The sequence below is a fragment of the Euphorbia lathyris genome, chromosome 5 (genome assembly GCF_963576675.1).
Source record: "Euphorbia lathyris chromosome 5, ddEupLath1.1, whole genome shotgun sequence".
In the NCBI taxonomy this organism is placed as follows: Eukaryota; Viridiplantae; Streptophyta; class Magnoliopsida; order Malpighiales; family Euphorbiaceae; genus Euphorbia; species Euphorbia lathyris.
In genome coordinates, this window is record NC_088914.1 from 87,954,954 (window position 1) to 87,981,899 (window position 26,946).

Consider the following 26,946-nt stretch of genomic DNA (forward strand, 5'->3'; position numbering starts at 1 on the left):
CTTGGTTAATAAAAAACACTGAAAAATGAGTGACTATTACGTATGATATACTAACCACATATACCAAAAAAATATGTCACATGGCAATAAAAAAAATGTATTTTCTTTGATTGACATGTGACTTGTCATGTTATAGATGTGGTTATCACATTACTATTCCAGTGACTTTTTTTATCTGAATTCAATGACTTTATTGAAATAAAAAAAATTCAATGACTTTATTAAAACAAAATGAAGTTCAAATTGATCCCAAATTTCAGCAACTATGGATACAATTTACCCCTTATCACTCGGATATTTCTCTAAACGCCTACACGAGTATACAACCAAAACACGTTTCTCTAAATGCCTACCTATTCTAGAAAATATGACATTAGTTTCATAATCCAATGGTCTGGGACCAATCATGAGATAACGCATTACAGTGATACTGACGTGTCACCTTCTGAATAGTCCAAAACCGGTTAGTACCGGACAACATCTACCTTTTGAGAAATTTGAGTTTTCCTATACAAAATGCAAAGAGAGAAGCTAAGACAAAAGGGAAGATGATAAGAACAACACCAACAACCCCTAAAAAGTCATGGTCATAGCCATAGTAATCTTCCAAGAAGTTGGAAACAGATTTGGTCTCTCCAAAAACTGATATTTCTTCTTTCACATCTCCAAATTGAGAGGTCAGAAGACCATTTAGTACCCAAGATGTGGGACAAATGTAGTATAGCCATATCCACCAATTTGGAATCCTCTGCAAAAAGAGAAGAAAAATGCTCACAATTGAATTCAAGACAAGAAAAAGTGTATGAAATTGGTAAATTGTATCTACAAGGATAAGGTACCAAAATAGGCCTAAAGTTTTTGGAAAAATATTAATTTAGGCTCTACTTATAAAATAGCATCATCAATATAAGATTAACGTTTAAAAAAGAGTACCAATTTAGGCTTCAATAACGGAACGTGACACGTCATTCATATTACTCCGTTAAGTTATGTCAATTGTATGTGGAGAGAGAAATCAAAATTTAACGGAGTAATATGAATGTCGTGTCATATTTCGTTATCGAGGCATAAATTGGTACTCTTTTTTAAACGTTAGGCCTACATTAGTAAAACCTTGAGCCTATTTTGGTACCTTATCCCTATCGACAATAGTCGATGTCAAACTTCTGCTTCATAAAAGTCACTGAATTTCATTTTCTTTCAATAGAAATACTAAAATTCACATTTGATTTCAACAAAGTTATTCCAACTAAAATTGGTGCATAAAAACTCGCAAGAATGTTGAGGTGGCACATAAGTGCAAACAAAGGTCTAACGCACCCTATAAGTACTGGAATAACTAATTTGTGTATAAAAAATCACCAGAATGTTGAAGTGGCACAGAAGTGTAAACAAAGGCTAACTCACCTTAAAAGAGTATCTCAAAAGATTAGAATTGCCTCACACCCTCCTCATGCCCAAATCATTTAGAGTGTGGAACAAATATCAATGGGTGACCTAACATTACACATAACGCTCTAATACCTCGTAAATAAAAGTCTAACTCACCTAGTACCTCAAAGGACAAGGATTGCATCAAACATATAAGGAGTCATATAAACTCCCTAATTAAGCAATGTGGGATGTTTAACAATAAGATAGTTGATAATATGCCAACTAAGCGAGTGTATGACAAGGATGTGATTTTATTTTGATAAAAATTGTAGCTATGATGTGCCACGTGGAACTCACTTGACTGCAACATTTTTGTAACATCAGCCATAAAAGCACACATGTCGGGTATGATACTTATTTGGCATATAGTCATCTTTCTTTTGTGCCGTGTTGTAAATAAATGTCCAACTCGCCTCAAAAGGAGGAGAATTGCCTATCTAAAAGGAGGAGAATTGTCTCACATATATAAAGACGATATAGCTATCTTTCTTTTGTGCCTATCTAACACCCCCTCACACCCAGAATCATCTGAAGTGAAACAAATATCCAGGGTGACCAGCACTGAATACAAAGCTTTGGTACCATGTAAAAAAAGGGTTAATCGAAAAATACCTCTAAGGGAAAGGAATGCCTCGCAAATATAAAGAGCCATATAGCTCCCTAACAAGCAATTTGTGATATGCAACATATTTCAATATTTCAGTGAACTTTTATACACAAATTGACATAAAATGTGAAGTTCATTGATTTTATAGAAAGAAACTGAACTTCAGTTACCTTTCTGAAACAGAACCCCAAACTTCAATAGCCATGCCATTGGAATAGAGAAAAAATCTTACCGGTTTCGGCACAACAAACCCAGAGAACAATATAAGAATTGCGTAGGAAGTGGATGCTAAAATGGAAGCCACTTGAACATTTGGTGTTAATGAGACCAGCAACATCCCCATGTAGTTGTAACACAACAATGTACAGAACATGGCATAGAAAGCCCAGAATATTTTGTAGGCAGACATTGAATAACCAACCATTGGATATGCAATTACTATATAAATCAAAGCTACTACGAACAAGTACGGTACCTCCACTAGCACCTAAACAACAATAAAATTCAAGTTAGTGAAACAAAATATAATGTAGGAAAAGTTCAAAGAAAAACAAAACAACAGTATGTTATTTCACACTTTGACATTTCAATAGAGGTGAATTCGGGTTATTGTGTCAAAACCGTGTTATGTTATTTATACCTTCTATATGGTTATATATGATATAAAATAAAAAGAAATGGTAATCGTTGTCAATCGTATCGTGTCGGTAGGGTTGTGTCTGTAAATCATGTAAGAAATTGTCCACATCTACATTTCAAGGATTGTGGATGTTTATTTTTTGTGAAAAAACGTTACATGTGGGTTTCGATAGAAAATCGAGGAATTTTTGCGACACTATTGAAGTTGATGACATGGAGAACACTTTTGTCCAATCAACTTTTCCTAATGTAATTCATTTAGACACGAGAAAGGAAATAATGCACGAGAAGAGAAATTTCAAAATAATAGCTAAGATAAAACCCATTGTGTGCTATCAATCAGCAAAATTTTCCACTGAAGATGGTGACTTGAAGTGGTTTGGGTTATCTACAGATAGCGAAATGGAATACCACAGACTTGAAGTGGTTTCGAGTTATTTGCAGAAATACCAGAACGGAATACCTTAAAGAAAAGTAAATAGACAAAAATTCCCTCCGACTTTATCAGTGTTGCGAAAAAATCCTTTTTCTTTTACTTTACTGATAGAAAACCACAAGTACTATTTTGTCACAAAAAAGTTTTACATTCTTTAAAGTGTGGAAGAGCGGAACTACATAGTTTTATTTTGAACTTGTATACTTGATTAGAGATACAAACCTGAGCAAACGAATATGCCCATGGAGAATACATTCCTGCAAATCTTTCACGGTAGAAAACAATTCGTTCTGTAGCAACATAGGGTAAAACTGTGGAACAATTGTTTATCCCAAAGAAGATTACAGCAGTATACATTGAACCAAGTATAATGAACAGGTCTTGCTGGTTGTTTCTGCAATGATTCAATATCAAAAGATTGTATTCAGGCTATTATATTAGTTATAGTAGAAGTAAATAAATGGGGAAATTTTTTTTTGTGGTTTTATGCATTTATAAGTACCGAGTATAGTTCTTTTTTCGTTGTAAAAGAAATCTGTATTTTACACCATTACCAAAATAAGGAATTCAACTGACTGTGTTAGTCTTACTCACATGAGATATTGACTTGACTGATGTGACACATTAAATTGATAACTTTTCATGACATGGCATGCTGACTTTGATGACATGTTAATTACCACATCATTAAATTGATGATTCTTGCTAACATGGCATGCTGACTTTGATGACATGTTGGTTGCCACATCATCAAAAACAAATGGTATTAGTAACACATTGAATTCTTACTTTTGATGACTTGGCATTGTTGACATGTCAAGCGCCATATAAGCAAAAAGACTAACATTGTTAGTCGAATACCTTCTTTTGCTAAGAGTGTAAAACTTATAGTTTCTTTTCCAACAAAAGAAAATAACATATTCCACTAATTGCAAACACGATAAACGCCAATTTTCCCCTGAATTTTGAAAACAACCCATTAACTCCTTAAACTTGTTTAAAGTGACCTATTGGCCCTCTGACCTATTAGATCGTCTATTTTTGTTCTTTCTCCTAATTATAAGAATGATAGTGAAGAAAAAAGAATGTACAGGACTAACATTTTCTTTGCTTGCTGCCAGAAGAGTGCGCCAAACAGAATGGATGCGAAAATCATATAAACAATACGAGTCAAATTATAAGATGGACTTCTCCAATATGAGAGATGATGTTTCCACAAGCAGGCTTTGAATTGCTCCCAACTGTTTCTTGAAAAACGGCTAGGAAAATGCAATTCCTTTGAACCTGGAGTTGGTATGCTCAGTTGCTTTACCAAATCTTTGTTGTTCCTGCACTCAATTTGCAACATGTTTTTCGTTACTTGTGACTGTCCTGGAAACTCAAAGCAAAGACATGTTCAGCCAATCTTATATGGGTTACAAAAGACCTACTCATGGGTCGGGCTGGACTGGACCTCACGAGCTTATATCGGAAAAACATTCAGCCGAAACACAGCTTAGTTTGCTATCAATTTATCTGGGTTCAGCAGGTCCGACTTGAGCTTGAACATCAAATCCAATCTTATCTGGGTTGTAACTAGATCTGTTCAGGGCCCGGTTACCTGCCTGATCCGACTAGATTTGTTTACGGACCTGGTTACCTGCCCGGCCTGCGTCCAAAAGGCCGGGCTTGGACAAGGAAAATGACATTAGGTTAGCCCATCTAAGCTAGCTTATTCTTGTGCCGGCTTAGGATTTATAAAAATAAGCCTGCTGGTCCGACCTATAGATATATATATATAAGGAGGTTGACCTGTTTGGGTTGGGCTCGGAATTCGATTTCAAGTTCGAGCCCGAGCCCGACCTGAGTTCGATTAATCTGATAGCGATTAAGCTGGGGTTAGGCAGAGTGAACTTAATTAGGTGTAAGTCTGTGAGGTCCAGCCCAGCCCGGCCATGAACAGATCTAGTTATAACTTATATAGATGAGCACTAAGTTATTCAGTATTTGATCAATAAGTAGAATCTTAATTACTTTACACTTGCCTATATAAGCTCGATTCTTCATAAATTTTCGCAAAATCTACTCCAAGTTCAGCCTCTGCAGATAAATTAGTGACCTCTAGCATCCATGTTGCCGGATTATAGTTGTCCTTAATCTTAGCCACCCCATCAATATCCTAAGCAAGAACAATCATCAGAGAAAATGGGATGTCAACAAGCAGAATTGTTGCATCAGGAAAACATTGGCGTAAAAAAATTTACAAGAGAAATTTGGGGTTAATTACACCCATGGTCCTTTAACTATCAGAAGTGGAATGGAATTGTCATAACACTCTAATTCTTAACGAGAAACCCTTTGCTGTGTGACTTTTGTGTATTCTGTTGTCCTTTTGACTGGAAATCAGCAAGCCCATTTGCCGAAGGTGCCACGTGACATCTCAAGTAAATGGGTTTACGGATTTCCGGTAAAAAGGATAATAGAAGAAACAAAAGTCAAACAATGAGCGGTTTCTCATTACAAGATAAGTTGTTATGACAAATATGTTCTATTTTTCTTTTTTTTTTATAATTGGAGGACTATGAGTGTGATTCACCTGAAAATTTGCAAGTGACTGACCTCAAAGTACTCAATAACCTTGTTGGAGTTTTGGCCCAGTGGCCCGGAATAGATAATACGTCCTCCATTTTTCAATAAAATCAACTGCATTGAATTAAAAAAAAAAAATGATGCATTAGTCATTGCCTATGTGTCACGTTGACTTTGCTGACATGATACATTTACTTCTGCTAAGATAACATGGTGATGTGTCAAAAGTTCTTAGTCAAAATCCTTCTTTTGTCAAACGGTATTAGTCAAAATTCTTCTTTTAGTAATGGTGTAAAGCAAATAATTTTTTTTTTAAGGTAAATGATATTTTTTTTCCAAAATTAATAATAATAACACATTCCTGTATAATGCACGAAATCATATAGATTCTTTTGTAGTTAGCTAAATAAGTTTAGGGCTTAATACATATTCAACCTTTCCGACTTGCACTCATACGCCTAATGACCCCCCTAACCTTTCAAACTGGCCTTTTTGCCCTCTCAACTTGCTTAAACTGTCATTGCTAATCCCTTATTTCACATGGCAATATTGCACAGTCTACATGCCACTGACAGTTAAATAAGTTAAGGTGGCCTACATGTAATTTTAAGCAAGTTGAGGTGGTTGCTTTAAGCAAGTTGAGATGGAAAAGTCGTTTCAAGCGAATTCAAATAACAGAAAAATCGTTTTAAAAGTTTGAGGAGGCATTAGACATTTGAGTGCACAATAGAGAGATTGAACATGTATTATAAAACCTAAGTTGAGAGTTGCTTTTAACTTGCATTTCAAAAATGTGTGGCCAGCATATACTCTTGGAATAGCCAAATGTAATAAGGTAAGAGCATAAGTTTACCTCATCAAAGGCCTCAAAGATATCAATACTTGGCTGGTGAATTGTGCAAACAACTGTTCTTCCTGTTTCAACTACATTCTTCACTGCTCTTATTACAATTGCAGCTGCTCTTGCATCTAAACCTGTGGTGGGTTCATCCATGAAAATGATAGATGGATTTGCTACAAGCTCCACTGCTATAGTCAAACGTTTTCGCTGCTCGGTTGATAAGCCACTGATTCCTGGCAAACCCACTAGAGAATCTTTGATTCCATAAAGTTCAATTGTTTCAAGGACTTCATTGATAAATTCCTGGAAAATATGTACCAAAAGACATTTAGAGAATGTAGTATTTACAAGGTTCAAGATAGGGGTAAAATGCACTTAAGGTCATTGACGTTTGGGATCGCTCAACTTCATTTTATTTCAATAAAACTGAACTTTATATTTGATTTCATAAAGTCATTCCAGACAATATGGTGTACAAACCTCACTGAAATATTGTTGACGTAACACAGAAGACAATTGACGGTATGCCAACTAAGCGTCATGCAAGACATGTCTGACTTTTATGGCAGATGTGACAGTCACGAGTGTGCCATGTGATGTGACACATCCTAAGCCACATTTTAAAAAAAATCACATCCTTATCCTGCATGCCGCTTAGTTGGCATACAATCCACCTTCTTCTGTGTCAGGTCAACGCTCCAGTGAGTTTTTGCATACAATTGACCGGAATGACTTTATTGAAATCAAATGTGAAGTTTAGTAATTTTATTGAAAGACAATAAAATTCAGTGACTCTTGTGAAACAAACTACAAACGTCAATGACCTTTGTCAAGTTTGGGGTATGTTTCACAAAGTTAACTGAACTTCATTTCCATTCAATAAAATCACTGACCTATACATGTGATTTCAATGAAGTCATTCTAGCAAATCCAATATACAAAACTCACTAAAATGTTGACGTGACACAGAAGACAGTTGACTATATGCCAACTAAGCGCCATGCAAGACAAGCCTGACTTTTATGGCAGCCATGTATGTGGCATGTGGCACATCCTATTCCAATTTTTCTTAAGAAAAAAAAAATTCACATCATTGTCTGACATAGCGCTTAGTCGGTATAGAATTAACTGTCTTTTGTGTCACATCAATATTCCAGTGAGTTTTTATACACAAACTGACTGGAATGACTTTATTGAAATCAAAGATGAAGTTTAGTGATTCTACTCAAACCCAATGAAATTCAGTAACCTTTGCGAAACATACCCCAAACTTCAATTACCGTTGATGTAATATCCCCTTCAGGATAGCATTAGGATTGAGAAAACATACATTTTTAGTCTTTGAATCTATATCAGATGGCAGTCGCAACCAGGCCGAATATGCCACAGATTCTTCCACAGTAATTTGTGGAGAATGTATATCAGTTTGCTCACAATAACCTGAAATTCTAGCAAATGAATCCTGAACCTTTGGAAACCCACCAATTTTAATCTCTCCTTCAATAAAACCACCAGTTTTTCTACCACAAAGAACATCCATAAGAGTTGTTTTTCCAGCTCCACTAACACCCATCAAAGCTGTGAGGATACCAGGTCTGAATGCCCCTGTAATGTCAGAAAGCAGCTGCAGCTTCTTCTCTGCAAAACCTCTTTTTCTCATTTCCTGAGACAGAACAGAAAGTAGGACTATCAATTTACAACACGATAACACAATTCACACTGACAAGCCATTTAACTATAAGCGGATAAAGGGATGCCGTAGCACCCTGACCGTCGAGAACCACCCCTGAGAGAGGTAGTTCTGCGCTGCCTCAATCTTGCAATTTCATCTGTTAAGGGTGCAAATTTGCACCCTCACCAGATGAAAAAGATGTCTAGCTCGTCCAAGCCAAAATGACCTTTTTGGTATGGGAAGGGCAAAATAATATATTGTAGGCTGAGTAAAGAAAACTTTAAGCCCAACTCATTATTTTTGCACCACAAACCGCTCAAAGCCGGCTCTACCACTACACTTAACATAACCTGTTCACAATTATCATTTTTAAATAACACGATTTTTGACACCATATCCTATTTTAACAACAACTCCTAACAGAACAGATGCCACTCGGACTAGTTACTTCTCACACTTGATGATTATCCACAATTCAATGCTAAACAAGAATGTAATAATGATTACCGGAGGTGGGACGACGTAATATTGTAGATTCTGAAATGTTATATTGAGGGGCTGAAAAGGTAAAACCATCTTCCCTGCAAAAATAGAATAATAAAACCACTTTGACATATCTATGCAAAATCAGGTTAAATGCAGTAACGGTCATTGAAGTTTGAGGTCTATTTCACAAGTTCTACAGTGGACCCAACCAATAAAATGGGAGATGCATACCACTTCACTGAGAAATGATTGGTGTAAAGAAAAATATTGTACAATTGCCACATTTTCAGTGGTAAGGTTCAATAGACCGGGATCATAATAGAAGTTCAAAGGCCACTGAATTTCATTTTCTTTCAATAAAATCACTTAACTTCAACTTTGATTTCAATAAAGTCATTCTGACCAATTTGTGTACAAAAAATCACTGGAACACTAACATCGCACAGAAGACAGTTGACTATATATGCCAACTAAGCACCGTGATAGACATGTCTGACTTTTATGGCTGATGTGGCAGAAACGTGGCAACCACGTGTGTGCCACATGACACATCCTAAGTCACATCACATCCTTGTCCAACATGGCGCTTAATTAACATATCACCAAATGTTTTTTGTCCCATGCCTACATTCCAGCTAGTTCTTATACATAAGTTGGTCAGAATGGCTTTAATAAAATTAAACGAGAAGTTTAGTAATTTTATTGAAAGAAAATGAAGTTCAATGACCTTAAAATCTACACTTCAATGACTGTTGGTGTTATTTACTGATGCAGAACCATAACCTATTGCTTTTAGTGTTATAACATAGAATGAAACATGCTTACCATTTTTAGATGTTGTGGATGATGGATAATGAGCATCATGGGTGACATTGTCAATGCTATCATCAATTATTCCTTGCATTTTCTTGTAGCTTTCATAAGAAATAATAGCACGAGATCTTCCAGGAGCTGAATAAGTACACCAATGAATTTGATCATCACTCAGTCAGTGTTAAAACTAGAAATTCTACAATACTCCAGGAGCAATACACCTGACCAATCAATTGATGTCATTTGCACACATTTATTTCCTAACACTAATCATCTTCCATCAAGTGGTGGTATGCATCTTTCTTTTGATTGGTCGAGTGTATTACTCCAGTGGTATAGTAGAGGTTCTCATGTTAAAGCATGTAATGACATTTCTATACCAAGCAGCAGATCAGGATGAACTTACATTTCAAGAAGGTTAATGCCAAAGTAAAACCAATGTTGAAAAGAACAGTGAAGCCAATGAGAGCAGCAACAGATATCCAGTAAAAGTAGTCATCATAGTTTAATCCTCGGGTTTCTAGCGTTTGTTGTCCTAAGGTTGTGTTACCAGACGGAATCTGTGTATCCAAGTACATATTTCTTTACTGAAACAAACATATTTTCAAACACCAGCAAGAAATTGAATGTATTCAATTACAAAATCTGTAAACTTAGGCTAAATACATCAGGGGCCTCCCAAGCTTGGCCCCTAGTAGAGATTAATATGAAAGCTGTTGTTGGACCTTAACTATTAGCTTAAGCTTTTAGTTCAATTGATTCCATGACATGGTATCAGCCTCTCAGACCAAGTGGTCGAGGGTTCAAATCCCGGTAACCTCATTAATTAATGAAAGCAAAAAACATAGGGTAAAGTGGGCCTGTGTTATACACACTTCAAGCCCAGGGGTATTCGCGTGCGGGGTGTGTCAGAGATTAATAGAAAAGCTGTTGTCGAACCTTAACTATTAGCTTAAGCTTTTAGTTCAATTGGTTCCATGACAGCCTCAAAAAAACGATTGCCCCCCTGATCTGTTGAGATGTCCCCTGAACTTACTTAATTTGACTCATTGGTCAGCTTGCTCAAAGTGACCTATTGGCACCTGAACTTGGTTAAGTGATTCGCGCTTCAACTTGCCCAAGTATCTTCTTACAGTGCCACGTAACAAGAGGAGGTTAATCATTTCACATTAAGCAAGTTTAGGAGGCTAACGAGACATTCTTAATGTTCAGGAGATCAACCCGTTTTTTGGGCAAAGTTCAGGGTCCCCCGATGTATTCAGCCTAAAATTTACCTATGAGAAGTTAATAGCTTGTTCGAAGCGGATAAGATTAGATTTTGAGTCAAATTTGAATTATGATGATTTTATGTGACTTATTAACTCGTAAGTCTACAAACAAGCATCAATTATTCTCGAATAAAAAGGACAAATTGCATTGACAGTCATTGAAGTTTCAGCTCTACTTCATAAAGATTACTACATTTTATTTTCTTTCAAGAAAATCACAGCACTTCACATTCGATTTCAATAAAGTCATTTCAGCCAATTTGTATAAATGAAATGTTGACATGACACAAAAAACAGTTGACTGTGTCAACTAAGCCCCATATCGGACAAAGATGTAATTTCACATGAGTCATAGAAGTTGATATGTCCGCTATGACGCTTAGCTGTCATATAAAAAAAATTGTGGCCTAGGATGTGTTACATGACAAACTCATGGCTGTCAGGTTTCTGCCACGTCAGTCATAAAAGTCATATATGTGTGGTATGAAGTCAACTATCTTATGTGTCACGTCAACATTCCAATGAGTTTTTATATATAAATTGGCTAGAATAATTTTGTTGAAATCAAATGTGAAGTTCATTTTATTGAAAGAAAACGAACTTATTGAACTTTGTGAAACAGATCCTAAACTTCAATGGCCATTGGTGTAATTTACTGCTAATAAAATTGTATAAAAATATTGCATTTACAGTATTAGTTTCTCAATTTCTCAATTTATGTGTTCTCTAAAACAAAATAAAAAACCAACATGATGTTACCTTTTCCCAACGAGGAGCAAGAAACTCGTTCACGCACAATCCTATCTGCCCATATGTAAGGGGTGAAATCCAAAATCCCCAACTCAACCAACCAGGCATGGAGGCTGCAACCAAGCTAACAGTTGAAACAAATGCATCCAATTCAAAGACATGCTTGTTTAAAGGGGAGAAAACATACGTTTTGGGATGATAAAACCCCCAAATAATAAAGAAGTGATTATAAAGAAACTGCCAATTGTTGTAGCAGCAACTGGAGTTTGGGCGACTGATGCAATGAAGCGAAATGTGGATGTTGATGTTAGATGTACCACAAAGAGCATAAGAAACTGGCGAAAGAACCTGTCAGAGATCATTGGCCATTAGTCAAGAAATGATCAGTAAGCTACTAAACATATCCAATTGAGTGTGGAGGTAAATTGCAATCGGACAATCGCTGAAGTTCCGGGTTTGTTTCCCAAAATGATTAAACTTCATTTTATTTCAATAAAATTACTTAAGTTCACATTTCATTTCAATAAAATCATTCCAGCTAATTTGTGCATAAAATTTAAAAACACCAAAATGTTGACGTGTCATGAAAGACAATTGACTAGATATCAACCAAGTGTTACGTCGGACAAGGATGTGATTTTTTTTTAACTGCGTTTATGGCTTAAAATGTGCTACATGGCACACACGTGGCTGCCACGTCTCTTACATGTCAACCATAAAAGTTGAACATATCCAGTATTGTGCGCAGTTATCATAAAGTCAACTTTCTTCTTTGCCATGTTAGTATGGCATCATGCCAACTAAAAGTCAAGCTTTTCTGACATATAAAACAGTTGACTATATGTCAACTAAGCACCATACCGGGCATGTCTGACTTTTATATTGGCAGCCATGTGACACATCCTATGCCACAAAATATAATTAAAAATCACATCAGTTTCTGATCTGGAGCTTATTTGGCATATAGTCAACTATCTCTTTTGAGTCAACGTGGCACAAAAGACAGTTTACTATATGCCAACTAACTGTCATGCCGAACATGTTTGACTTTCATGGCTGACGTGGAAGAAACATGTGTACCACATGGCACATCCTAAGCCAAAAAACAATTTAAAGAGCATATCCTTGTCCGACGTGGCGGTTAGTTGGCTTACGCTTCTGTACCACATCATCATTCAATGAGTTTTTATACATAAATTGGCCGAAACAACTCTATTGAAATTAAATTTAAGTTTAATGACTTTATTGAAAGAAAATGAATTTCATAACCTTTATGAAATAGATCTCAAACTTCAACGACTGTCTGTACATTTTACCCGAGTTGTGCAGAAACTGGCTTTACCTTCCAACCTCAGGGCTGAAACCAATAACATAGTAAGTAAGAGCAGTCCAGACAAAAGCTTCCAAGAGAGAAAGTGGAAGTTTAAGAAGAGAAGCAGGAACCACGTAAGCCCAAGCAGGGTAAAAGAACATGTCTTTCTGTTTGTAGAAAACTGCAAGTCTCGAGACTGTAAACTGCAATTCTGGGAATCCATCGACGAGCAACAGAAGAAGTGCATAAAAGACAGCACCCATATAATCATTTGCATGGAGCACATCCACACCCAATCTAGTTCGCAGCAATACAGTCATTGCTATCAAAGCAATGATCGTTAACTGCAAAATCAGAGTTCAAATTTGGGGTTATGATTCAGCTTTTCAATAACTAAAAAGAAAAAAAGGCCTAATACATATAAAAACCAATTCCCCCGAACTTTGAGAACAACCGATTAAATTTTTAAACTTATTAAAATGATATATTGACTTGATTATAGTAACCTATTGCCCGTCAGAACTTGCTTAAAGTGATATGCACTTAAACTTATCTAAATCACACTTACTCCGCACCTAGGACTTAAGGGGTTAATCATGTCACTTTAACCAACTTCCAGCGGCTAATAGGACATTTTCAAGTTGGAGGGAACATTAGACTTTTCTAGACAAGTTTGGGGGCTAGTGATGTATTAGGCTAAGAAAAAAAGGGCTTCAATAGATATCTAGCCTTTCCAACTTGCACTCAAACGTCTAATGACTCTAAACTTTCAAAATGACCTTTTTACCTTCTCAACTTGCTTAAAATGTCATGGCTAACCCCATATTTCAGCATGGTAATACCACACTCTTTATGCACCACTGGCAGTTTAAGCAAGTTGAGTCACGAAAAGGAAACTGTAGAGAGGTTGTTTTAAGGGTAAAATACATTTGTGACCCCTGAACTATATGGCTACTAATATTATGATACCTAAACTTTATTTCGTGATATAAAAGTCTTTGAAACAGATTTTCTTTAAAAGTATTGTCCATGCTATCCTTTCGTTAAGTTTTTAAACACGTTTTCTTTGATTTGGACTCTAATGTTACAATAATGTAAAGTTGAAGGACTTAGTTATGTCACAAAATGAAATTTAAAGATCATAATGTTAGTAACATTATAGTTCAAGGGCTATGAATGTATCTTACCCGTTGTTTTAAGCAAGTTGAGATAACAGAAAAAGATGTTTAAATGTTTGGAGAATCATCAGACGTTTAAGTGCAGACTAGGTATGTATTAAACCGAAAAAGAAGCGACCAACCTGTGCAGTTTTGAAAACATAGATGAAGGTATTCCTCTTCATTAAGAGAAACTCCCTTCTAGTGCAAGCTTTAAACAGTTCCCATTTCGGCAGAGAGTATTTGTTGAAGGATAAAGCAGTCTTTTCGCTTTCAGATTTATCAAATGGCTTTGAGAAATCTTCATTCAGCTTTTTTCCTAGATGACATTCTTTGAATTTCTTGACAAATTGGTCAACAGAAACATAACTGTATGGTTGTTCTGTGCCGTACCAGTACTGTGCTTGATCTTTTCTTGATATAACCTGGAGCAAAGTAAGAATGGTTAAGCAACCATTTAACCCAAAAGTTTGAGTTGATGGATAAAAGTCAAGGATAGCTTCTATTATTATCTCAAAAACACCCCGCAGGCAAATGTCTGTTGGGCTTCAAATATGTATGCCAGAGGCTCGTCTTATAATATGTTGAAATCCATTAACAAATGGAGTTGCTAGTATCTGAACCTGCAACCACTTAATCTGAAAGACTCTAAAATCATACCAAGGAACCATTTGTTCCAAAAGTTTAAGCTAGTAAGGCCTAAGAATAATTTTATTTATTATACACACCGGCACGTGAATGCCCGTTGGGCTTCAAGCATGTACAACGCAGATTCATCTTACCGTATGTTGAAATTACATTAACAAATGGAGTTTCCAGGATTTAAACCCTCAACCACTTGGTTTAAGAGGCTCTGAAACCATGTTAAGAAACCATTTGACCCAAAAGATTAAATTAATAGGCAAGACTAAGAATTTATATTATCTCTTACACATTCACATACGCAAATACCCCTTGGGCTTGAAGGGTGTGCAACATAGACGCATAAACTATGTGTTGAAATTTCATTAACAAATTGCAATAATTTGAAACCCTCGACAACTTGGTCTAAATGCTTTCAAAACATCTCAAGGAACCATTATGAAAATTCTTAAACTTGGTGGGACTAACTCACCCCCAAAATGTTAAATAGAGGATTGTCTCACACCTATAATGACTTATCATTTTTATAGTTAACTAATGTAGTATACTTAATACAGCCTCCCACGGCCAGGGCTGGACATGTGGAGCATGAAGTTAGGCTTTGATACCATTCTAAACATGGACCTACTGATAGCAGTACGGTAGTTAGTAAGGTGGAGCCCAAGGTGTTGAAGGTGTATACAAGAAGGAAAGGTGCTCATGTGTGAGTGTGGTATGCTATAGTCTTTTGTCTGCTAGTGGGGTGGGGACCCATTGTCTGTAGTGTGGTAGGATCATTATATAGGGATGTCTGTTAGTAGTGGAAAGGTAGGAAGTTATTAACTATTTTGGGGATCTGCCATTGGCGTGGCGATTCTGGGAAGGGGGCTAGTCCCTGTGTATTCTTGTTGTTACAGTCTTTCCATTTGTGGAGAGGCCTCTACTGTTTCATTGCTTATTACCAGTAATACAAACCAGTCCATTCTTCCCTATTATTACTCTATTCTTCACATTGTGTGCAAGCTCTCTATATTCTTATCACCTACTAACCCCCAAAAGTCACGTCAAAGGAGAGAATTGTCTCACATTTATAAATGACTCATTACCTTTATTGCTAGCCAACCAATGTGGGATACTAACAAAAATAAATCTTCTGCAAGTATACAACAAATTTGAGCGGATAGAATACCTCTTGAAGGAAGTCAGCAACACCTTTTCTTTCAGGACACCTGAAACCACAATCCTCAAAGAATTTGCAGACACTAGAGCGTGGGCCATGATACACAATCTTCCCTTCTGCCATAAGAACAACATCATCGAAGAGATCAAAGGTCTCAGGTGCCGGCTGAAGAAGTGAAATCAATGCAGTAGCATCGCTGATGTGCACAAAATGCTGCAGGCAAGATACAATCTGGAAAGTGGTAGAACTGTCTAAGCCATTTGATATTTCATCCATGAATAATGCTTTAGTTGGTCCAACAATCATCTCTCCGGTAGTTAACCTTTTCTTCTGACCACCGGAGACACCTCTTCTCATGGCATCTCCGACCATTGTGTCAGAGCAGATGTCGAGTCCCAGAATCTGAAATAAAAAGAGAATGTAGAAAAATTCATCCAATGGGGTAGAAATGTACCGACAGTCATTGACAGTTGGAGTCTTTCAAAAAGGTCACTGAACTTCACATTTGAACGTGCAAAAACTCATTGAAAAGTTGATGTGACATAAAAGACAGTTAACTACGAGAAATTTTAGAGTACTCCTGGAGTAATACTCCCGGCCAATCAAAATTGTGATAGAATTTCACTACATGGATATGATTGGTGGAAAGAGAAATACATATACACGTGTCATGGATTGAGTGGTAGGGAGTATTACTCCAGGAGTACCCTAAAATTTTCCGTTAACTACATGTCAATTAAGCGTCATGGTGAACAAATCTTAACTTTTATGGCTGATGTGGAAGCCACGGGGCACATCCCCTAACTACAATTTCTTTTAAAAAAAATACATATTTGTCCGATGTGCCACTTAGGAAGCATATACTGAACTGTTTTCTGTGACACGTCAACATTTTGATGAGTTTTTATACATAAATTAGCCAATTTGACTTTATTAAATCAAATATGAAATTTAATACTCCAACTAAATACCTTCAAAATGTAGTCTGTCTGAAGGTTATTTTTCAGTCCTTCAACTGAGACTGCCTGCCATCAAAACAAAGTCAGAATTATATATATGCATGGGAAATCAACCATTGCACGAGTCAAATTCTCTAAGGGTCACTTAAGTATTGTATTTGTACACCGGTGGTCACTAATGTCAATTTTATGGCAATGCAATCACAAGTTTAATTCTAGTGTCAATAAAGTCATTATAGCTAATGTGGTGAGTCAATTCAAAGTCCTATTTGCCAGCTCATTGCCACTTAAGATTGTTCATCAATATCTCTATCATGTGTCAACCACATGGCAGTACAAAAATGAAAAGAAAAATTAATTTAATGACTATCAGACAAATGCAATACTGAAGTGGCTATAGGTGTTTGACTTTTTATTTCCATTTCCTGTATTGTCATGCGGTGCCATAATTGTTGATGAAGAATGTTACATGTCAATGAGCTCCCACAGTTAAACTTTAGTAATTTATGTGACGTGAGACTGATTTTAATGCTCAACGGCACACAAATACAAAGCTTCAATGGCTGTGAATGCATTTAACCTTCCATTGCACACAACACAAATACTCATTTGACTCTAGCTTAACATGTACCTTCATATAAGCATCCAGATCAGGATCTGGGACTATCCCTGCCTGCTTTTCCCTTCTACTGACTTCAATCATGATCTCTTTCAGGGCCAAGAAGAAAAAAAGATTCAATTCAACAACAATCTTGGATTGTAACCATTAGTTGCGTGTTCAAAGAAAATGCTTACCAGCTCTGCTTCCAATGCCCTGACATTGAGCAGAAAAATCAATTGTTTCCCTGACAGTCATATCTGGAATATGGAGATCATTTTGGCTTATATAAGCTGAAGTTTTTTGAGGAACAAACTCTTCTAATTGGTATCCGTTGTAAGATATTTCACCAGTAACCTGTTGCACAATAGCTAAAGCTCAAATATTTTGGAAGAATGCTTTTAAGTTTCAATACAGTAATACTTTTCCTTTTAGTTCATTTTGTTTGGGATGCAAGTGTGAGTTGGTATCCACGGTGGAAGAATAGGACAACTAAGGAAGATACTTGGAAGAACCTATTCATCCACTACCTTAAAGTTTTGGGTTGGATGTTGTGTTAAGTTCATAAATGTACTCATTTATGAGACTTCGAGTTTCTCCCCAATGACAAAGGCTTCCCGGATTCTATCAAATGGTATCTGGTTCGCTTGGGATGACTATGATGCAACATATGTTACTTTCATGGTTAGCCTGCCATGTGGAAATAAGAGTTATATGGTGACTACGTGGAGTCAATGATTAACTCTTGGTGTGCAGCAGTACTAAAAAAAGGAATTTCTGCTTGAGGGGAGCAAGGTCAGGCCCAATGTAGAAGATATTCGGGATGAGATAAGTGAAGGATATATAATTAGGATGGACCAATTAACCCACTATCTTAAAGTTTTCAGTTGGATGTGGCGTCAAGCACACAAGTATATACGGTTTCACAAGGCTCGGAGTTTCTCCTTAATGACAAAGACTCCCCGGATCTTGTCACATTTGTAAATAGAAAAAGAAAAAGCATTAAGTAACCTTAAGAGAGTCACCCAATTTCCCAGAGAGGGCTAACAGCAATGTGGTTTTGCCACAGCCTGGAGGTCCAAGCAGTAGAGTCATCCTGCAAAAATGAAAACAATTATGTGAATTGGAACAGTTAACTACACTTTGTAGTTTATCATGTAAGTAATTATCGATGGACAATGGTGGAGGGAGAGGGTGCACGAGATCTATTGCAGTCCCGGCTATTGGAATCCACCCTGGAAGGGTAGTTCCAGGCTGCCCTCCACTTTGCGCCCTCATATCCTCTTCCCTGACTCCGCCGCTGTCAATGAATGAAACCCATTTTGCTATTTCAGATTACCTTTGTGGTTTAATGATGCCATTGACATCTTTGAGGATGGTAATCTTTGCTTCACGTTTGAAACATGCCAGATTGGCAAACTCCTGCATAAGAGTAAGATATTGATGATATTATGTTTAGGTTTTAGCTTTTTTTCTTTTTTCCTTACGAAGAAAAAGGGCTCAATACATTCTCAATCCCTCAAACTTGTACTCAAAAAGCCGAATGGCCCCTTAACTTTCAACATGATCTTTCCGCTCCCAACTTGCTTAAAATGACCTTTTCTGCCACCTCAACTTGCTTAAAATGACCTTCCGCCAATTCAATTTCATCAAACTGCTAGTGGTGTGGAGAGTGTGTGGTACCATCAAGTGGAAGTAAGAGTACAACCATGGCAGTTTAAACAAGTTGAGGAAGCGAAAAGGTTCTGAAAATTTAAAGGGTGATTAGGCGTTTGACTGCAAGTTGGAAGGACTGAATATGTATTAAAACCTCGAAACAGTAATCCTAATACTTACACAAACCATACTCTTAGCTGTGTTCCAAAGAGTGGGGAGAGGCCTTCCATTAACAACCTTGCACTCTGCTTCAACACAAAGATTTCTGTATCTCACTTCCACAGTGGGCAACTTCACACCAACTCTGCATAAAAGTAGAAGAAATATTACATCATAGTCTTAAGTGCAAACACTAAGTGGTAAAATGACCAACCGTCCCTGAAATTTCACATCAATTTACAAAGGTCACTCATTGAACTTTACATTAAAGGCTAAATTAAATCCATGCTACTTAATCTTCAAACTTTGACCTGATTCACATTTTGATATCTAGATTTCAGCTGAGTTGATACCCAAACTTCAATTTGGACTAAATTGATAATCGCTGGCAATGCTAGGGGCCATTTTTAGCCTTAATTCATTTTTCATTTTCCATTCTTCTGTCTCTTAAACAATTTATAATCCCTAATCGAAGAAGAAGATAAGTTCAGATCACTCCGTCGATCTTCTCCGCCTACGATCCTTTCCACCTCGATATCAAGGCTTCACCGTCCTCCAAACCGAAGCCTCTACATCCTATAATTTCTCTCCGCTCTCGGATGTAATTAATTGATTACTAAGTTAGCTTTCACCAATTAATTTTGTGTTTTGATTAATTTTTTGTAGGATGTCAAGCAAAATCAAAACCAAAGCTTACTGGCGTTAATTCAAAATGGAAGAGAAAGAAAGGAAAGAGGAGTTTACCGGTGTTGATTCGAAATTGGTTACAAAATCGGCAATACTACCAGTTGAAGAATCGTAGAGGTGGAAGGACCAACCCGAAATCGCGAGGGATAAGGGGTATTGCTCCATTAGAAATTGTGGTATCGCCTTCGCAGAAAATCTGAGTCGTCTCTGGTGGGAAGTTTGGTATATTGAAAGAAAATGGACTGACAAAACCAAGGAAGCGAAGATGAACACCAAAACAAGAATCAACATTGTTTTCTCATACTGCTGCACATAGGACATCTCCATTTTACCAAATCCAAGGAAATTAGTCTGGTTAAATTGGGTAATTGCAGAAGGAAGAGTTCGAAGCTCAAGAAGTTCAAACAAGTAGAAAAAAAAAAACAACGGCGGCAGAGATGTATCTAGAGTTGGGCGGGAATCAACATCGACACTGTGAACTCCATTTTCCTGACTTCAACAGCAACAAATCAAAATCGAAAGGAATGGATAGGGGTGCAAACCAGCCTTGGTAGTTCGCAGACTATTCGAGCTCGGTTCGGTGAAAGCTCCATCAAAGCTCGGTTCGATAGGGCTCGACTCAAGTTCGGGATCGGCTCGAACACTAACGAGCGAGCTTCCTCAGGTTCGGCTCGAAAGCTCGCGAGCAGGCTCAATTATTTTTAGTTACTATATATATTTCATTATATACATAATATTTCATTCATTATTATTAGTTTTTATCACAATCCACAACTCAAATAAGATTTAACCCACACAAAAAATGACAAAAAAAAATGTTTAGATATTTGAGTTTTTAATGAGACAATTAGGTTTTGATAAGGAATAAAATACATTACAAAGTTTAATATATGTGTCATTGTTTGAAATTTTTCTCCGAGCTTGTGTTTTCCGATCACAAGTACTATATACTGTTCTGGAATCTCGATAATAAAATGATTGTTTTTCTTTATAAATATTTTAAACTCATATGGAGTATGCTATAAGACTTTTCTATTTTTACGCTACTTATTTTATGCATGTATTATGAATTTGGTTAAAGCTCGTTAGAAGCTCGATAAAAGCTCGGCTCGGTCAAAGCTCGGTCAGATTCGGTCAAAGCTCGGCTCGGTCAAAGCTCGTCAAAGCTCGATTCGAGAGGGCTCGACTCGAGATATTAACGAGCCAATACTGAGCCTACCTAGGGTTCGGCTCGGTTCGGCTCGGTTGCACCCTAGGAATGGATTGAGTAAGAAGTCAAGGGGTTGACCTTACAGGATATTGCTGTGAGCCAATTTTACAAGTGGGTGCCTAAAAAAATAATTTTCTAAATCAATTTGACTTTTTACAATTAAACTACATTCGCATTATAAAATAAAATTGAATTATTTTCAACAAACTTAAATAAATTTATTTTGTAACCATGATCAATGTTAATTTATCATAAACAGATAAATAAAACCATTCATAACAGGTATAGTTCTAATGGGCGGAATACTGAAACCATCTATCGTAAAGTTATTTTAACAGGCAGATGGTATGTCTCTCTGTCTCCGCATCTGACCTTGACTTTACAATGTCAAGGATTAATAATTGAGATGTCAAACTGTCAAGATACTAATGGAACTATTGGAACTTGTAAAAAGGTTTTCCATAGAAAGTCTTGAGACGAAAATGAGATTTTAAAAAGATATTCATGACGAGTATGGGATGAGAATGAGTATTAAAAAAGGTAAATTTAAAAAAAAAAAGATATCTTTAGTTATATGAATTGTGAAATGCATGTTTGTGGGTTTTTTTTTTTTTTGCAATTAAGAGATGACTAATGTTCCTCGTTTTGTTAAAAACGATAATTTTTTAGTTTGACATTCTAAAAATAAATGTTAATGGCATTAAAATAAAAAAATTCAATTTTTAATTCGATTCACCACTAAATTTGGCGTAAAATTTTCCATATACAGGCTTAGTATATCATTAAGTTTTATGTCTAGTGAGCCTTGAACTTGTTTAAAGTGATATGGTTAATCCCTCCTAATTTCACGTTGCAGAGCGACAATTTAGAAAAATTAAAATGTACATCACTTTAAACAAATTCTGAAAGTAATAAATCATTGTAAACAAGTTTAGCAGGCTCGTAAGTCATTTTAAACAAATTTAAGCAGCTCATAAATAGGTAAATTATAAAATTGGCTCAATTCGAAGGATCATTTACATATTTAGACTCATTACACCACTTATATATATACAACATTTAGTCATTTCTTCTTTCTCTTCCTTCTTTCTTTCTACAAACTCATTGGATAGACTGTGCGAATTTGAAGTGTTTCTTTGGCGATTTCAATGGAAAAAATCGAAAATAATGTAAGTATCTAACTCTTTTATGCGATTTAGTTCTAGGGTTTTCGTTTTTTGCGATTTTGGTTTAAGGTTTAGGGTGTTTTTACCGTTTTGCGTTCTTTTTTAAGTATATTTTGCGTAATGTAACTTAGAAATGATACTATATTAGAGTATGCAGTGTTATTTTACCAGAAAACAACTTCACGGTTGTCGCAAACTGCGAAGTAATCTTCACAGATTGCTTCAACTGTGAAAAAAATTGACGACCGCGAAGTTGTTTTTCCCTTCGAGGTTGAGTGAAACTACAAAGTTGTTTTTCCATTCGCAGTTTCACTCAACCGCGAAGGAAAAAACACATGATTTACTTCGCATTGCGAAGTATCCCCATACATTTGCGAAGTGGTTTTCTTTAATTGTTTCCTAAAATTAGCTTCATTTTTATCACTGTTGATGATGCTAAATAAGGATTCAAAGAAGAGGAAGAGAGTAGCTCCTGATGATAGTGTGAAAGGCATCAATTTAAGTGTCCTTTTGGCTTGAATATAAAGGTATCAATAACAGTAAGGGTTGATTGAGCTCAAAAGAAACACATTGTTAAACAATATTAAAGACAAGAGCTCAAAAGAAATGTGTTTTGCATTTACTTGGACTGCAAAGCAAACTATACAATCGCGAAGTCGCAGTCCTTCGCGGTTTTAGGTGAACCGTGAATCCTATTTTGTAAGACTAGCTTCGCCGTTTAGGTGAACCGCAAATCCTTATTTTCTAATACTAGCTTTGCAGTTTACGATTCTGTGAAGCAAAATCGTAAACCGCGAAGCGATCAGCTAACATCAAAACTCCAAATATCATTAGATTGATGTATGAAATTGAAGGATTGTCCATAATTAGAAGAAGAAAGAAGAAAGAGAAATAAATGGCTAAGTTTGTTATATATATATATATATGGATGGTATTTTAGAAAAGTCCATATTGAAAATAATTTAAATATGTAATGAGTGGTGTAATGAGTATAAATATGTAAAGGGGCTTCCAAATTTGGTCAGTTTTTTGTAATATACCTCTCATAGATCATCCTAAATCAATTCAGATAACTAATAAGACACTCTATAAATTCAGAAGCTCAATCGAATAACAGTCAAATGCAAGTTACCCTACACTTGCAGGGAAATCTCATACTAATTGTTCATAAAATTAAGCCCTATCTAGAAAGAGTTTAGATGAGGTTAATGGAAGTAATGTAATGTAAACTATTAGATTATTTTGTTTGTGAGTTTTTTTAAGAGTAAATTAATGGTATAATATATTTTCAATCTTATCAAGTTGTCTAAAAACTTCAACTGACACATAAAACTTCATAAAAGTTATAACTAATCTTTTAAACTTGCTTATTTTGAACTAATAAACTCTCAAATCACAAGTGGCACCGTCTTATTGGAACTTCAAAATGTTACAACTAACCCCTATTATCACGTACTACCAATCACACGTTGTTTGTGACATTTGAAGGGTTATTTGTTTCAACTCAATAAGTTGAGAGAGTTAATATAATGCTTTGAAATTCAATAGGTCAGTTGGAGTTTTTGGATAATTTGGAAACATGTACAAGGCCTAAATTAACTTTTATTCCTGCGACCTTTAAATTTTAACCACGAAATTGAAGATTAATAAGAGTCGTGAAAACTTTATAATGGGATTCACCTTCTAACTATAGTTTACATTAGACGTGTTTACGGACCCGGATACTGGCCCACCCAGACCCGTTTTCCCTGGACCTGACTTGGACATGAAAATTTGTTTCTAGGCCAAGCCGCTAAAACTCGCCTCTTTTTTTGGCAGACTTGGGATTTATAAAAAAAAAGCACGACCAGACCCAATCCAGCCCGTCTATTAATATTAATTAATAAAATTTATATATTTATAATATTTATTTTTAAGTATAAATTTAATTTTTTATTATTAAAAATTATAAATATATATTTAGGTGGGTTTATACGAGCTGAGCTTGGGATTTGATTTTTTAACCAGAGCCCAACCCAAACCTGAACCCGCCTAAATTAACAGCAGGCTTAGCTGGATTTGGGATGAACATTTTTAAACGAAAACCTGCTAGACCCAGTCCGTATCCGGCCGATGATCAGGTCTAGTTTACATTTAAACTTTATTTACTTCCTCTAACTCTCACTTCCATGTCAACCTCCTACCCCAAACAAAGTCTAATAAAAAAAAGAGACAATAATGAAGTAAAAAAAACACGAGTTCAGAAAAAATTACTTGTTGATTCTTTTTCTGAGGTTTTTGAGCAATCTAAGATTATCATGCTCAATATGTTTGATAAGTTTCTCAATGAACATATGCCTTTGTTGAGCTCCAAGTTTGGTTCTTTCTCTTTCTCCAACTTTAAAATTAACATCTCCATTATTACTTTGAGGAGCTTTAGTAACATCATCTTCTTCCTGAAACACTGACCATTGTTGAACCTGATCAACAACAACTGAATCTTCATCTCTATCTCTATGATCATAAGACGAAACACTCCGAAAACTCGACACGTGGCTTCGGAATGATGATCTTATGCTTCTTCCTATCTCTGCTAACTCTATCCTGAATGATTCTATCTCATCTGGCCCTGCTAGCTGAGCCATGTTTTTTGGGTTAATTAAGTTTCAATCTAATGTTGATCTTAATTAATTACAGAATTAATCAAACTCTCTCTATATATATTTATTGAGTTGAGGCATTTTCATTACGTTTATGTGACAGTTGATGAGGCAATTACATGCGTCATTTATGGATTCTTTTGTTGCAGCACGAAAAGTGCAGCTAAGCAAGGTTGTCAACTGAATATAAAATTTTAAAATATCACAAACTATTGAGTACTTGGGAAAAGAAAACAAAAACTTGTGGTTTGGCGGTAAATAATAGGGATGACCACTCAATGAGGGCGAGCCTTGACGCAACGGTAAACGTTGTTGTCGTGTGATCAAGAGGTAACGGGTTTGAGTCTTAGGAGCAGCCTCTTCCCAAATAAATTGGCAGGGGAAGGCTTGTCCCATTACACGTCATTCCTAATATCAATAGCGCATCTCGTTCCGTTATCGAAGCCTAAATTGGTACCATTTTTTAAACGTTAAGCATATATTGTTGCTATTTTGCACGTGGAGCCTAAATTAATACTTCTTCAAAAACCATAGGCCTATTTTGGTACTTTATCCCTTATTATTATTGGGGATAAGGTGCAAAAATATCCATAATATTTACAGCCATGAGCAATTTAAAAATCCCTAATTGTGTAATTTTACCTCTAACGTTAGCAGTCAAGAGCAATTTTACCCTAACGTTGATAAGTTGGGTCAATTTTCAGAGATTATTGTAAAACACAAATATTGTGTTTCTTATTCTGCATCAATTGCATATAAGTTTGTTTTTTTAAAAAATCATATTTTTGGAGATAAAACTGTTTTTATGACAAACTTAGCTGATTTCTTCTCGAAAAAACTTTTCTCTATTATCGATAGTTTCAAAGGAGAGTCCCTTACCAGAGCCTCTCAGTGTTGTGATGTCCATCTCGTGGGATGGAGCAGGTCAAGAGAGGGGGTTGTGAAGCTGAATACTGATGGTTCCTGCCTCAGTAACGGTAAGATTGCGGCTGGAGGTGTGCTTAGAGATGTAGGGGGCGTCTGGCTTTCTGGGTTCTCCCAGAATTTAGGGTTGGGTTCTTCCTTTTCTGCGGAGCTCTGGGCTATTCTTACTGGAATCAATCTTGCTAAAAGGCTGGGTGTTAAGAGGCTCTCTGTGGAGTCTGATAATTTGGAAGCAATCAAAATGATTTCTGAGAATCATTCTATGGGTCTTAACAGTCGCAACCTCATCAAAGCTATTATAAGGCTTTGCTCCTCCTTTGAGTTCGTAGAGTTCAGACACATTTTTAGAGAGCAGAATCGTGTTGCTGATTGCTTGGCGGCGGCAAGCCATGAAGGGACGTTAGGCGTTACTACCCTTCCTGTTTCCCCTAGTTTCATCTCTCATCTTCTCTTAGAAGATAGGATTGGGGTTAGCTTCCCTAGGCTAATTCCTGGGTAGTTTGTTGTTATTCGTTTTTCTTTTCATTTTCTACCAAAAAAAAATAATAGAATTGGAGGTTAATATTTATTAATTTGGTGAAATATTTTGATTTTTTTTTGTCTAGCTAACTCGTAAAAATAGACAATATATTTTTTAAATTTTTTTCAAGTCTAGTCATATGTTTATGATTTGTCATTCATGAGTGATGAAATGACTCACATGTAAAGTGTAGATGACGAGATTCATGACCGAGAAGACAGTTTGATGAATTATTTCTAAAATTGTCACAACTTGACAATGTTAAGGGGTAAAATTGCTCCTACTTGTAAAATTAGGAATATTTATACACCTTATTCTTTATTATTATAGTTACCTAACTTTAAAATCGGACATAAAAATCATTTAATTTTATTCTATATTAACATTAAAAAAATTTATGAAAGTTTTTGGAATAAATATTCAGATTAAATATTATCCACCCGTACTTAAATGGATCGGATAATAGTTAGATAGAGAATTAAGATTTTCACTAATTACAAGCTAGATAACATAACCACACACGTAACTCTAATCGTAGAGACATAACATAATAGAAGCAACAAATTGTCCCTTCTTCGCTCCATTGTCCCCCTCTCTCATGTCTTAGTTCGTGGTTCGCTTTTGTTCACGAACAACTTTGGCAT

At 36.1% G+C, this 26,946-nt stretch overlaps 1 protein-coding gene across 4 annotated transcripts; it reads right to left on the reverse strand.

Moving 5' to 3' along the window:
- Window positions 1-377: 377 nt before the first annotated feature.
- On the reverse strand, window positions 378-24,862 carry LOC136229178 (pleiotropic drug resistance protein 3-like). 4 transcript variants are annotated; one of them, XM_066017770.1, is made up of 23 exons: window positions 24,473-24,862; window positions 19,178-19,301; window positions 18,681-18,763; window positions 18,353-18,437; window positions 17,539-17,698; window positions 17,375-17,451; window positions 16,756-16,809; window positions 15,794-16,186; window positions 14,127-14,408; window positions 12,857-13,170; window positions 11,702-11,862; window positions 11,524-11,627; window positions 9,903-10,056; window positions 9,509-9,634; window positions 8,705-8,778; window positions 7,856-8,188; window positions 6,538-6,828; window positions 5,715-5,798; window positions 5,141-5,274; window positions 4,217-4,444; window positions 3,339-3,510; window positions 2,274-2,528; window positions 378-748 (listed from the first exon to the last, which is right to left on the reverse strand). In XM_066017770.1, exons 1-23 carry the CDS (start codon window positions 24,841-24,843, stop codon window positions 482-484), a joined length of 4,326 nt encoding a protein of 1,441 aa, XP_065873842.1. In that variant the 5' UTR covers window positions 24,844-24,862; the 3' UTR covers window positions 378-481. The 4 variants fall into 4 exon arrangements, with proteins under 4 accessions (XP_065873842.1, XP_065873845.1, XP_065873844.1 ...); XM_066017773.1 differs by having other exon boundaries at window positions 19,189-19,301; window positions 24,473-24,606; XM_066017772.1 differs by lacking the exon at window positions 24,473-24,862 and adding an exon at window positions 19,901-20,345 and having other exon boundaries at window positions 19,189-19,301.
- Window positions 24,863-26,946: the final 2,084 nt, after the last annotated feature.

What these genes read in the sequence shown, in the direction of transcription:
- LOC136229178 (XM_066017770.1), bottom strand. Translation starts at nt 24,843, where the DNA reads ATGGCTCAGCTAGCAGGGCCAGATGAGATAGAATCATTCAGGATAGAG. An exon ending in TAGATTCAAAGACTAAAAAT is followed by an intron (nt 6,829 to 7,855) that starts GTATGTTTTCTC and finishes CATATTTTCCAG; the next exon opens with GAATTTATCAATGAAGTCCT. An exon ending in GGTTTGTTGTGCCGAAACCG is followed by an intron (nt 749 to 2,273) that starts GTAAGATTTTTT and finishes CTCTTTTTGCAG; the next exon opens with AGGATTCCAAATTGGTGGAT.